This window comes from Myotis brandtii, unplaced genomic scaffold (assembly GCF_000412655.1).
Source record: "Myotis brandtii unplaced genomic scaffold, ASM41265v1 scaffold125, whole genome shotgun sequence".
In the NCBI taxonomy this organism is placed as follows: domain Eukaryota; kingdom Metazoa; phylum Chordata; class Mammalia; order Chiroptera; family Vespertilionidae; genus Myotis; species Myotis brandtii.
Genome location: NW_005354385.1, coordinates 12,516,373 through 12,530,421, shown reverse-complemented (window position 1 = coordinate 12,530,421; position 14,049 = coordinate 12,516,373). Strand labels below are relative to the sequence as shown.

The window sequence follows — 14,049 nt, the reverse complement described above, 5'->3', positions numbered from 1 at the left end:
AGGGCTCTAGACCCAAAACTGTAATTTAGATAACATGCTGTTTCTGCTTCTGTAAACTGCTTTTTGCAAACTAGGTTCCTCATTCCAGACCCGAGGGATCTAGATAATGTGTTTGACCCTGAGACCCAAAACTATAATTAACATGCTTAATTCTGCTTCTGTAAACTGCTTTTTTTCGAACCAGGCTCCTCATTCCAAACCCTGGGATGTAATCAACACCTTTGTGATTTTTTGCCTATATAACCTTGGAGCTGCGACTTGTTACTATGAGATTTGGGGAATGGCCCCTCATAATCCCCGATTGCAATAAATGTAACTCTTTAATTCGACTTCTTGAGGTGTCCTTCTGTGATTCGCGGGGTACATTACAACAAATGTCTGCTAGGTACTTCAGAGTTCAATATAAAGGCAAAATGGTGGAGAAATAAACGAAAAGCCAAAAAGAAGAAACATGTGTGCAACTCAGCTTAAAATTTCATTGGTAAGATACAGATACACCCAAGAACGTCTAAAGCGATAATAAGATTTTCTGCAAGGGGCACTACTGCTAAACGAGATGGACAGCGAAGGAGACACAGGGGCGCGAAGGAAAATGGCAGGGAGTGGCGAGTTCAGTCTGAAAGGGTTAATCCACTTCACACAGGGGTTGGTAACAGGCAATTTGAATACTCACAAAACCGGAGCCTGGTGGAGCTGATTAAGCAGGGTTTCATTTTCCCCCTCCTGTGAGAGGAGTATTGTATGCCTCACGGAACTTGAAACCACAATTTGGGGAGATTAGGGAGAAAGGGGAAAAGGACACTTAAAGAGATTTAGCAAGAGGGGTCCACCAGCCTGTGGAGGTGGTGATTATCCAGGTTCAGAAGCTGCAGGAGAATGAAGAAGGCTCAAAGTCAAGGACAATGCTCGGGCAGGGAAACAGAAGGAAGTTCTGAGGCGGGACGGAGAGATATTTTAGAATGCACTGCACCTTTTAGTTGGTTAATGGAAGGCAATTGATTAGGAAGGCACAGGCTTTGTTAGGAGCTGTCAGGTTGTTAAGAGACAAACACCAAACCTCAGATGATCTAGGATAAAAGCAAATACTCACTCAGAGAGGACCACGAAGGGCAGGCACACTTTTCACTTTGTTCTTTCAAGTGCAATGTACATGCAGCAAGCATCAGACATTCCTTGCTTATTGGTTTGGAAAGTCCTGTTAAGAATCCAGATTTTCTGCATCGTTCAGCCATGAATGGGAATTGATTCGGCCAATTATAACATCCCTTCCTGCTACAGAGTAATGTCAGGAACACGATTGATCTGAAGCCATTGTTCCCGAGAGGGCACAGACCCACATTTGTGCAGCTGAAAAAGGTCAGTCCGTCTCCAGAGAGAAGCTACTCACCTTTACATGGGTTACAGATTGGACCCCTTCCATTCTGAAACTGAAATACTGTCAGAACAGCAAGGAACTGGGCAGATTCGAGACATGATACCAGGCATGAGGTGTGTGAGCCCTGCACCAGCTGTGTGAGTGGATGGAGTGGAAGAGGTTTAAACCCAGGGGAATGGCGGAGGAGATTGAAATTAGATTGCACTTGGCAAGCTGTGGCTTCTGAATAGCTTGTCTTAAACATTGCACATGGTGTGAGCCGTGCACTTGAACGTTTCCTTCCAGTTTCCTTAACGTGAAGCAGCACAGAGGCCAACGTTATGTGTGTATTGGATCCGATGGCCACTGTCATCGCGTAATTTATTGAATACCAGAAAGCCCTTTGCTTGCCTAAAAGAGAGTATGCCTCTAGGAATGGTTGTTTTGTTTGTTGAAAGTGTTTTTTTGGTTAAATGTACAGACACCTCATCAAGGCTTAATCCTTCAAGCCATAGCTATTTACTTAACACTTCAAACTTTCAGCCAGTTCTAAGAGCTGGGTAAAGCAGAAGGGGACACCACCAGCAGGTAGAGGTGACCAGATGGATGCAGAGGGTGAAGTGGGAGGGCCTCAAGAGAAATCTCCCCGGGGCCCTGTTGACACTGCTTCAACACGTGGATCAAGCTGTAATAGTAGTCTCAGGCTCTAGACTCCAACCTCATGGTATCCTAGGGATTGGCAGGCATCTGGCAACCAATCAAATACCTGAAGCCAGAAAACAAGTCATTCTGGATTTTTCCAGAATCCTTACATTCCACTGATCACCAAATCCTGTCATTTATTCCCCCTGTGAATTCTCTCTCTGGTGGCTGGACTCTAACCATTCCCTCCTTCCTTTCTCATCACCACCAGTTGAGTTGATACCTTCTGTCTCCCTTGCTAGATCATAGCAGTAGTCCCCAGACTATTCTCCAGTTCCACTCATGGACTGTCCCATCTCACCTGAATGAGAACTCCTCTCGGGCCAGAACCTGGACATTTGCCTTTATGCCTGTATTCTCAGCTCCTAAATCAATGTTGGGCACACAGTAGGTACTCAGTAAATGTTTTTGTTGAATGATTCACCACCCATATTTGTATTCCACACCACAGCCTCGGTCATGCCTTCTCTTGTTCCAAAATCTCCCTTTCATCTGAAGAGTAACATACAAATTTCTGAATAAAATTATTTGTAAAATTACCCCAAACCATCTCTTTCTAACTTCGTATTCTACAACTATTAAAGTCTTGTATATAGCTAGGCTCTCGACCTCCTACAGCTGATTATTTTTATCACCTCTGAGCTTTGGTGGTTTTTGTTCTGTCCAGAATGCCCCCTTACCTGACACGTCACCTCTCCATCCATAGACTTCTTCCACATCCTGAACTCTCTGTCTACAACAAGGACAGGCATCCATGCTAGTCTAGTTCAGCAATGTACTTCCATGTGTGAAAAATATTAGATCCCTAGTAAATAATGTTTGTTGAATGAAAGTGTGTGTGTGTGTGTGTGTGTGTGTGTGTGTGTGTGAGAGAGAGAGAGAGAGAGAGAGAGAGAGAGAGAGAGAGATTTTTTTGATCTTCTTAGTCAAACTGATCCCTTCTGCCCCTGGATTCTACAACATTGTGTTTATACCTGTCATGTCAAAATATACTTTAAGTTATTTCTGTACATTTTATGAAATACTCCCAGGGAGAACATCAGTTCCTTGAAGGCAAACACTATGACATATATACTCTTTTATCTGCAGGGTTCCTAACACATGCCATATCAGGCACTCAATAAATGTTTGCTTGAAATTATAAATCTCTTACTTTAAATTGCAATGACCCATAGCAGTACATTGTCTTCTTTCTGGGTTATTAATGAATGTGTGTAAGGAAAGCTATGCATAGACCTATATGGTCCTCACTGAATATATGGGTATAAAACTTCTAAGGCAAAAATAATTGGGGGGGGGGTGTAAAGAAATGATTCAATTAAATAAGCTTTACAGCTCCATCCAGTTCTGAAGTTCATGGGTCTGCATTTATGGGTAAAGTTAGTCTTCTCTGCCATGTCCATATTCCTTCCAGCACTGGCCAGTGTGGCTCAGGAGTTGAGTGTCGACCCAAGAATCAGGAGGTCATGGTTTGATTCTGAGTCAGGGCACATGCCCAGGTTGTGGGCTCAATCCCCAGTAAAGGGTGTGCAGGAGACAGTTGATGGATGATTCTCTCTCATCACTGATGTTTCTATCTCTCTCTCCCTCTCCCTTCATCTCTGAAATCAATTTATTTTTTAAAAAATTAAATTAAATGATCTCTTCCTAAAAAAGGTCTCAGAAGTAGACAGCAGAACCACTGACTTCCAAGGATTTTATTTAGGAAAAAAGGATGAAATTTAGTTTATAAATTTCTTCTAGTGATTCAGTCCACTTTCTCCCTCTAAACTTATAATTATGAAGGGAAGTAATAACATTTACTGCAAAGAGATTTAGTAATTCTGGCAGTACTTCATTAATCACTTAATCAGTATTCAAGCAGAACTGATGTCCTTGACATATATAATCAATCTTGATTCCGCCCGCATTTGATTTCATTCTTTTTGAAATCTGGATACACTAAGGATAGTGGCTTATTTTCACATTATGTTTTTGTTTCGGAAAACCCATATATGCATATAATGATAATCAGAATATTAATACCTAGGTTGGGTCTCCCCATAGCTCATTTGAAAACAATTGTTTTCTCTTTAGTGAATTTATGGAGAAGAATGCTGCTAGGACCAGATTCTCTTATAGCTGAATGGGAAAGTGGGCTTGGGTCATTTTTTAGCTCAGCATGACATAGTATTCTTTTAGAGATGACAGGGTTATTGTTATTGATAAGCCAGAGCTACTTGTTTTGATACATTCTGAAGAATTTTTCCAAAGCTACATTCTAAAGGCAGCTGGGCATAGAAAGGTAATAGCAGCCCAAAGCTGAGTGGCAAGGTTGTTTGTCTAATACCTTCTACTTTGGAAAGGTATTTTTATGATCACTGGAGTAACCACAGATGTTTTGATTCTACCACTCCTTTTCTCTTAACACTTCATAATTTGCATGTTTAAAAACATTATTCACCCCAAATGTTATTGATATTTAATTTCCATATCCACTTACAAACCACACCCATCAACTGCTTGTTGACATCATATGCTTCTCTCTTCCCTACAAAAGTGCTGCAATATAGACTTTACAAATAGATAGTGTAAAAGATGAACGAAGATTTAAATCACAGTTGCACATATAGTAGAACAAACAAGACAACAATTTTGTTATCTGGTTGTTTGAAGAATATGTTTCCACCATGAAAGTGATATCTTGGTATTTAAGGATTGTTTGAAACTAATACTTCTGCACCCACTATATGCTACAGAAGCTAAAGTAAAAATGAGCTTCTGTTCTAATGATATAAGAAGAGAAGTCTTTGGGGGGTGCTCAGATTAGCACTCTATAGGTGTTCAACTAAATCTATAGCTGGATCTACAGATCGAGAATCAGGAAGCCAGAGGGATAATAATGACAACAACTCACATTTACGGAGGTTTTCCCATGACGAGGTAGTGTGTGGCGTGCTTTGCATGGATTAGAATGAAATTATATGAAATCTTTCTCCGCCTAACTTACTTCCCTTAGCATGATATTCTCAAGACCCATTCATGTTGTTGCAAATGGCAGTATTTTATCATTTCTTATGGCTGAGTAGTATTCCATTGTACCACATATTCTTTATCCAATCCTCTATTGAAGGACACCTTCATCATTTCCATGTCTTGGGCTCTATGAATAATGCTGCAGTGAAACAAGGGTGCATGCATCTTTGCGAATAAGTGTTTTCAAATTTTGGGGGTAGATGCCCAGAAGAGGGTTTTTTTAAGCTCACCCAAGGATATATTTATTGATTTTTAGAGAGAGGGGAAAGGAGAGTGAGAAAGACATAGTTGTGAGGGAGAAACATTGCCGGGGTTCTTGTTCCGGCATTAAGAAGGGTTAAGCAATCTGGAGAAGGGGCTGTGTATAACTTAAGTATGAGTCCAGAGACAAAATATAATTTTGAAAGACATATGGGGGTCAGAGGAGCCTAGCTCAAGAAAACTAAGATCTCTTCATCTCAGGACCCCATGCTTTTTATTAACATAAATTGTCCTGAGGTGAGGCAGAGATATACACTTCAAAGGGTAGGGTTTCCATATACACAAGCATTGTCGAATGGGGAGGAATTAGCCTACAGCTGTTCAGGTGTTTGGCCAATAGGAGGCAATAACATATAGATTAAGATGCCCTGAGTTGTCTGGCAGCAAGCAATCATCCCTTTTCAGGTTTGGGGAAATGCCTTCAGCCATTCCCAAAAGGGGACAACATATGTGACTTAGCCCTTGTTGAGTCCTCAAGTTCCATCAACCTTTTGATGAAACTCTTGCAATTATGACATGCTGGAATTGGCTTCCAGCAAACATCAATCGATTGTGTCCCCTACACATCCCCACCAGGGATCGAACCTCCAATGTTTTTGATGTACAGGACAATGCTCCAACCAACTGAGGTTCCTTTATTTGTAATTTTTTGAGGAACCTCCATACTGTTTTCCATAGTGGCCATACCAGTTTACAGTGAATAAGGGTTCCTTTTTCTCCACAACCTCTCCAACACTTGTTATTACTTGTCTTGTTAATAGTCATTCTAACAGGTGGTATCTCACTGCAGTTTTGATTTGTATTTCTATAATATCTAGTGAAGTCGAGCATGTTTTGATATATCTGTTGGCCACTTGTATGTTTTCGTGGATGAAGTGTCTGTTCAGGTCCTCTGCCCTTTTTTTGGTTGTTGTTAATTCTCATTGATATTTTTCCCCCATTGATTTTTAGAGACAGTGGAAGAGAGAAGGGGAGAGAGAGAGAGAGAGAGAGGGAGAGAGAGAGAGAGAGGAACATTGATGTGAAAGAGACACATCCATTGGTTGCCTCCGGCACACACCCTGGCAGGGGCAGGGATCAAACCTGCAACCCAGGTGCATGCCCTTGACTGGGAGTCAAACCTAAGACCCTGAGCCAAACCAGCCAGGGCTCTCTGCCCATTTTTTAATTTAATTGTTTGTCTGTTTGGTGATGAGTTGTATGAGTTCTTTATATATTTCGGATATTAACCTCTTGTCAGAGCTATTGTTTGCAAGTATCTTCTTCCATTCTGTTGGTTGTCTTTTTGTTTTGTTGGTAGTTTCTTTTGCTGTGCAGAAATTTTTCAGCTCAATACAGTCCCATTCATTTATTTTTGCCTTTACTTCCCTTACCTTTGGGGTCAAATTAATAAGATCCTCTCTAAGACCAAGGTTTATAAGTTTAGTCCTTACGTTTTCTTCTGTGTAATTTATTGTTTCAGGCCTTATAATTAGGTCTTTGATCCATTTTAAGTTAATTTTTGTATATAGGGACAAACAGTAGTCTATTTTTATTCTTTTGCATGTAGCTTTTAATGGAATACTCTTAACATCCCTATGAGACATATTTCCAGTTCACAGAGGAAAGGTGAGGCTCACAGAAATCAAGACATTTGCCCAAAGTTACAAGGCTGGTCTGTGGCAAGTCTGCCTGATTCCATAGCTCTCATCCACTAGCGAGGTAGCCTAGCCACCTATCTTAGGAATATAAGCAAACCCAGAGGGCTGAAGTTCAGCCAGTAAGTTGCAGAGCTGGGTATATTCGAACATATATATTAGATAGAAGCCAAACTACAGAACAATTATAGTAAAATAGTTACCCTTTAGAAAAAAAATGAGTGGAACTCTGGGCTAGAAAGTAATTAGTAGATTACAATGAAAATGAAGGTGAACATTCTATCCAGGCATGAAAAGGTGAAAAGGAGAGTTGCAGACAAGGTTAATTATCAGAATCCATATCACATTGGCAAGAGGCAGATTTGATCTTGAATGACTATCACTAATAACCATACAGACATGGCCTTCATTAGGAAAACAAATTTCCGGATCTAAATGAAATCTCCCTAAAACCACTCATTCTCTCCCCCAGACTGCACTACACACTCCCTTCTCTTTTGCTCTGATGTCTGGTGATCAAAACAATTTTCTGACAACAATTCAACTCCTTAAATGTATATTTATAAGTGGGATTATCAGATTATTAAATGAAGTTAACTTTCATGTATATATTGACAGCCGTTTTAACAATGTGTTAAGTGATTTTCATTATTGTAAATCAGCTTCTCTCGGCCTCAGTAACTTTGAAAAAGAAAACAGAACTTTCACTAAAAAAAACCAAAATGAAAAAAGCATAATTCCCATGTGCTGATATGTGAGGAGGCTCATTCTACACTGCTCCAAGTTGCTAGAAGACCTCTGCCTGTCCCTGCTATCCCATGGCTACATGACACGACTTGCAGTAAACTGCAGCTATTTTAAGGGAACCTGATAATGTTCCTTCGATATTAGAAGATTGGACAGGAAGTAACATATAAGAGAAGAACCTAGCTAATGAGAGAACAAAAGAGCCCTTGGACCTGACCAGACACTGAGCTGAGTGACCTCAGCAACCAGGGCCTAAGCAGCACCTGCCAGCATGTTTAATTACCATGCTCAGGACTGTCCATGCTTAGACTAAAAAAGTTAGATATGATTTCCACCTTCAGAAGAACAAGTCCATAATTGTTATCCTATATAATAAAAGCCTAATAGGCTGAGTGTCCGGTCGTCCGGTCTGCCATTCAACCAATCAAAGCATAATATGCTAATGCTATGCTAAGGCTGCTCAACTGCTCGCTATGACATGCACTGACCACCAGGGGGCAGACGCTCTGACCAACAGATTAGCTTGATGCTGAGGTCCGGCCAATTGGGATTGAGCAAGATGGGCCAGACACGCCCTGGAGCCCTCTTGCGGTCTCTCCCCAGCCCCAATTGTGCACCAATGGGGTTCCTCAGCCTGGCCTGTGCCCTCTCGCAATCCAGGACCCCTCGAGGGATGTCAGAGAGCCAGTTTGGTCCGATCTCACAGGCCAGGCCGAGGGACCCCAACTGTGCACGAATTCATGCACTGGGCCTCTGGTCTATATATATAAAAGCCTAAGTGACTGAACGACCAGCTGACCAGTTGCTATGATGCGCATTGACCACCAGGGGGCAGATGCTCAACGCAGGAAATGCTCCCTGGTGGTCAGTGCGCTCCCACAGTGGGAGTGCTGCTCAGCTGACTCATGGGCGCCAGATGCAGGGCTCACGGCTGGCTGCCACAGCCCGGAGACTGCAGCGGAGCAGCAGCAAGCCTACCAAGTGGAGGTGGCAGCAGGCACAGTGGGGCAGGGATGAACAGGAGTGGCAGATGGCATTGGGCTGCCTGTTTTGGCCCGATCCCTGCAGGCTACACTGAGGAACCCCACCAGTGCACAAATTCATGCACTGGGCCTCTAGTTTATAATAGGTGTTTTCCAGGCCCTGTCAGCTTTTCTCAGAGAACTCACCCAGATCCCTCTTTCTGCTCCGGGGAGTTGGAAGTTCAAAGCTCTATCACAAAATGACTACTTTTGGCACATCTCTATGTGGCCTGTGTGCCTTTGCTGCCAACATGGTGCTCTTACACCTTTTGTGCAGCTAGGTGTGTGGCCTCAGCTAGTGTCCTGGCATCTATCTGCTCCCACTGGTCCCACCCAACAAGGCTGCTCCTACAAAGAGGCCATCCCCATAGCAAAGGTCCCCACTGTTCTTCTCCTGATAGATCCAGCACAGACAGCAAACATGGAGAAGCATTTATTTCTCACCAGCATGGCATCTTGTATCAAGACACAAAGCAGCACTTTGTCTCTGTCCTTTGGGTTTTCAGCAGGAATTTAATGGTAGCAATTTCTATTTCTGTGGCTCTTGATTCAGCTGCCATGTTCATAATATTCAGGCAGTTGTCTGGAGAACACCGAGTGTCACCATACTTCTGGGCACCCCACAGCCCTCCCCTTTAGCCCTGAGTGTTGTTCCCAATGCCTCCTCTCTATCCAGTTGTGGAGAGCTCCTTCTCTATCAGAACATTCTTGAGCGGACTAAGAGGTAGCCTTTGTTACTGTAGGGCCATGGAGGTTTTAATGGTAGGTCAGAGGTCCCCCATGAGCTCTAATGAACCCATTTATGCTTCCCAAGAAACTCCTCTGTTTTGAGCAAACAAACTTTCCTGGTGGGCCCCACCCATCGACTCCAGATCTGTTCAAAACGACTGCCAATTGTGATGTTTCACAACTTACACATCCTCATGATACTAGGTAATTATATATGAAAGACCCATACCATATCTTCTATTTTGCTCTTTCAGATAAAGGAATATTTGTTATCCAAAGTGAGAGCCTCAAGAAATGCATTCAAGCAGGCAAATCTGTACTGACCCTGGAGAACTGCAAACCACCAAACAAGTACATGATGTGGAAATGGGTTTCCAACCACGGCCTCTTTAACATAGGATGCAGCGGTTGCCTGGGCCTGAATTTATCTGATCCAGAGCAGCCATTGAGCATCTATGAGTGTGATTCCACCCACGTTTCCTTGAGGTGGCGCTGTAACAGGGAGGTGATCACCGGCCCGCTGCAGTACATGGTGCAGGTGAAGGACAACACGCTGGTGGCCTCCTGGCAAAACCTTCATAAGTGGATTGCCTACATGTCAGGCGGTGGAGGCATTTGTGAATATCTGCACAAAGGTAAAAAAATATATAAACCAAAGTACTCATGAAATGATATATTTAGAAAGTTTGCATAAGTTAAGATTTGCAGAATAGTGTATTATATGAAAGAGGTATACAGCATCCAGACCTTCAAGGGACCTCTGCCAAATACTTTGTAGTTGCTTACTCACTTAATGTAAAAAATGACTGGAGTCTTGGGACTTGCTAAATTCTCCTGAAGAAGCAGAATTTCTCAGAAGTTAAAGTTATCAGGGGAGAAAACACTTCCCTTTAGGAATCAATGGAAAGGGGAGAAAGCAGAGGAGGACAAGAGAAAATTAAGGTGGAAGGAAAGGTCTTTGAAGTTGATGACTTGACGGGATGAGTATAAGACCCTCTCCTGCCACCATTTCTCTTGTTGCAGACACTCAGTCCCAGGGATGGAGTGTGTCTGCAAGCCACTCAGTGCCTCCAGTGCCTTGCTGGCATCCATGTGATGTCACGTTAAGAGACGTTTAAAGACAGACTGTTGTTAGGTTATTTGGTGTGCGCTAGGAAATGGAAAATAATGTGTGTGTTTTTTTGGGGGGTGTCATTGTTTACAGTTCTGTAATATTTGGCATTTTTTAAATAAACAAATGAAAAAAATAAATAAATAAAAGCAAGCAGCATATTAAATTTGGACACCCTAAACCCGTTTCTCAGGTTTTGTTTGGTTGTGCTCTTCATTCTCTCATCCATCCATTCATTCTCTCATCCATCCATTCATCTTCTGTCGCAGGTTTTGTTTGGTTGTGCTCTTCATTCTCTCATCCACCCATTCACCTTCTGTCACACATTTATTAAACACTGACTGTTTCTCAGGCCCAGGGCCAGGCATTTGCTTTAAAAGGCCAACAAGACAGATGGTGCTCAGAATTATGCCTTAATAAGGGCAAATCTTTCTAAGAACTCTATACCACTCCTAGGGAGCAGAGCAAGGAACTCCTAAAACCCCCGTCAGGACTTTCTCAGGTATCTCCAAGAAATGAGTAACAAGACGGAGCTAAAAGCAAGCTATTTTCAGGACTCACTACAATGAAGCAAGTACTACAAACCAGCTCTCCCAACAATCTACAGATCTGAGGAAGAACATGACATTTGGCTTTATGTTAACATTTTAGCTATACACCCCACACTCACAGTGCATGCAGGGAAGAGCGAGTAGAAGGCAGGGACTGAAACAAGAGGATGTGTCCCAAATACCAGTAGTCTCCAAAGAGCCTTAACCTCTAGGGCTGAAGTTTCAGGGTGAGTTCAGTCCAGCCCCTGCCAATGTGGGAAAGGGGTGGGTGTCTCCACAGCCAGCCTTTCCCTCCAGGACCTAGTGACTCAAGGGTGGCCCTGATCCCCCTCACCACAGAAAGCCCCAGGTGAGTCATGAAAAGCTGTCCTTTCCTGCTTCAGGCCAAGGATGACAGGTTATTGAAAGGCTCTGGGAAAGCAGCCAGCAGGTACCTTGGCACCTCCATGTCTCCAAGATTGCTGTAGAGGCCTCCCAGCTAGTTACCCCTCTTTGCCTCCTCCCTGCATGGGTTCTGTTTGTCATATGGCACCCAGATTTTCTTTAAAAATGGAAATCTGATCATGAGACTTTCTCATCCAAAACCCAATAGTGACTTCCCACTACACTCAGAGTAAAGGGCAAAGTTCATAATGTGGCAGAGCTGGCCTCTGTGAGCTGACACTCTCCACTTCCCTGCCCCCACCTCCCATCCCTCCTTCGTGGCCCTCTGCATTCATCTCACACAAGTCTTGTTGCAAGTTCTTCATATTTGCTGTTCCTTCTGCCAGATAACCCTTTTCCAAATACTTGTACCCTTGTTTCACTCAGTTCTTATTCAGAGAGGCCTTCACTAACCACCTGATCCAAAATAGTGCCCCTTCTCCCTCTCTCTCTCTCTCTCTCTCTCTCTCTCTCTCTTTCTCTCTCTCTCTCACACACACATGCACACACACACACACACACACACACACACACACACACACGCACACAGTCATTCTGTCTTCCTACCCTATCTTGTTTTTCATCATGCTACTTATCACTACCTGAAATTATGTTTACTTGTGTATTTGTTTTCTTTTTGTCTCCCCCTTATGAACAGAAACTTCTTATGAAAGGGAACTTTTGCCAGTTTGTTCACTGTTATATCCTCAGTGCTCAACACATTAAGTGCTCAATAAATATTTTTTGGATGAATAAATTAATGAAGGCCTGTGAAGCTCTTGAGTTTCAGATGCTGATCACTGAGATAGGTGATATTTTGAAGTAAAATCTCCATTAAGTTTTCCTTCTCATCCTTTCACAAATGTGTTTGCTGCCATAGTAGTGCACCATAGTGGATACCCAAGGAGTTAAGTATGTACACACACCATTGTGAACCCGCGCTCAGCCTTGCACATCTACACTCACTGGACAGTGGAGTTCTGAGGGTTCTCTGGTCTAGCAGGAGTTTTGCCCACTGTAGGTTGTCAGTTATGAGAAAAATGCGTTCACTCTAGGACAGTTTCCAAAGATGAAGCTGGCATAATACTTATTTGACTTTGTCCTTTTCTTCTCCTAGATTTGTATACACTCAAAGGGAACGCCCATGGGACACCATGCATGTTTCCCTTCCAGTATAACCACCAGTGGCATCACGAATGCACCCGGGAAGGGCGGGAAGACAACTTTCTGTGGTGTGCCACGACCAGCCGCTATGAAAGAGACCAAAAGTGGGGATTTTGCCCGGATCCCAGTAAGAGTGAATCTCCTCTTCCCCCTATGTCATGAATGAATCAAAGATGATTGGGAAGTTACTGTATCTAAAGAAAAGCACAGGGATTGATATACTGAAGTCTGAATAAGCACTCTGATTCCATTCATCCAGACTTGATTTTGTTTGTTTTTTGCCTTGAAAGGACAATCCTGATGTCTATTCCTTTTCCTTACGTTCAAAAGATGTTAATTAGCCATTCTTCATTAAGCTTAGTGTATAAGGACGCTTTAACCAGAATCAAATGATCATACTCTGTGATCTCATTAACCCCAGCTTCTGGCAAAATACTTAAAAACAAACCTGAGTGTGTATGAAGCTCAGTTATCCTTTCAGTCCACTCTCTTTCATGAGGTGTCTTCATTTCTCCAAGTCCAGACTGCTGGTCTTGCCATCATCAAGTCCAGGCATCAGCTGGGCCCTCGACGATCTTTCTAAAATGGCAGTTGTTCTCATTATTTCTCCACTATGTGTTCTCATATTGATTCCCTTTTCTTATTACTCGATTTCCAGGTATAACCTCAAAATCTTTTCCTTTCATAACCTGACTTTCAAGGTCCAGTGACAGTGACAGTATTGCAATATTCTAACATTTTTTTATCAGTTAGTACTTTACTAATTTATTTTATTTACATAAAATGTTTACAATGGTTCCTAAGTATTGGGTAATATTTATATATGTCTTCTACTTTCTATATTCAATTTCCTTCACCTTGGGACCAGCAAGTCAGAGTATAGCTTTTATAATCTCCTCATCTTCTATGTCTACCTTCCCCTCCCCACATGTAATAAAATACAGCAGATAAATTTGAAACAAAAGCAAATTGAAGAGATTAACTCCAAATAATCTGATAGATGAGTTATCTGTAGAATTGTTTTTGTGACCTAAGAGCCAGTATGGCTTAGGGCAGTGGTCGGCAAACCGTGGCTTCCGAGCCACATGTGGCTCTTTGGCCCCTTGAGTGTGGCTCTTCCACAAAATACCACGTGCAGGCGCGCATGTACAGTGCGAAGTTGACTTAAAACTTTAAGTAAAGTTTATTAAGTTAATTTTAGGGAACGTTGTGGAGTGAAAGACGATGTAGTGTTGAGGATTGAGAAAGGTATGTTGAGATGGTTTGGACATATAGAGAGGATGAATGAAAAGATAGATGAAACAAGTATACAAGACAAGTGTGGATGGGAGAG

At 42.5% G+C, this 14,049-nt stretch overlaps 1 protein-coding gene across 1 annotated transcript in view; it reads left to right on the top strand.

Annotated features, from left to right (window-relative positions):
- Positions 1 to 14,049, top strand: part of PLA2R1 (phospholipase A2 receptor 1, 180kDa) — a 108,957-nt gene that overhangs the window by 9,860 nt on the left and 85,048 nt on the right. The window contains exons 2-3 of the mRNA XM_005859355.2: positions 9,722 to 10,102; positions 12,670 to 12,843. Coding sequence (XP_005859417.1) covers positions 9,722 to 10,102; positions 12,670 to 12,843 — 555 coding nt within the window. The remainder of the gene's footprint in view (positions 1 to 9,721; positions 10,103 to 12,669; positions 12,844 to 14,049) is intronic.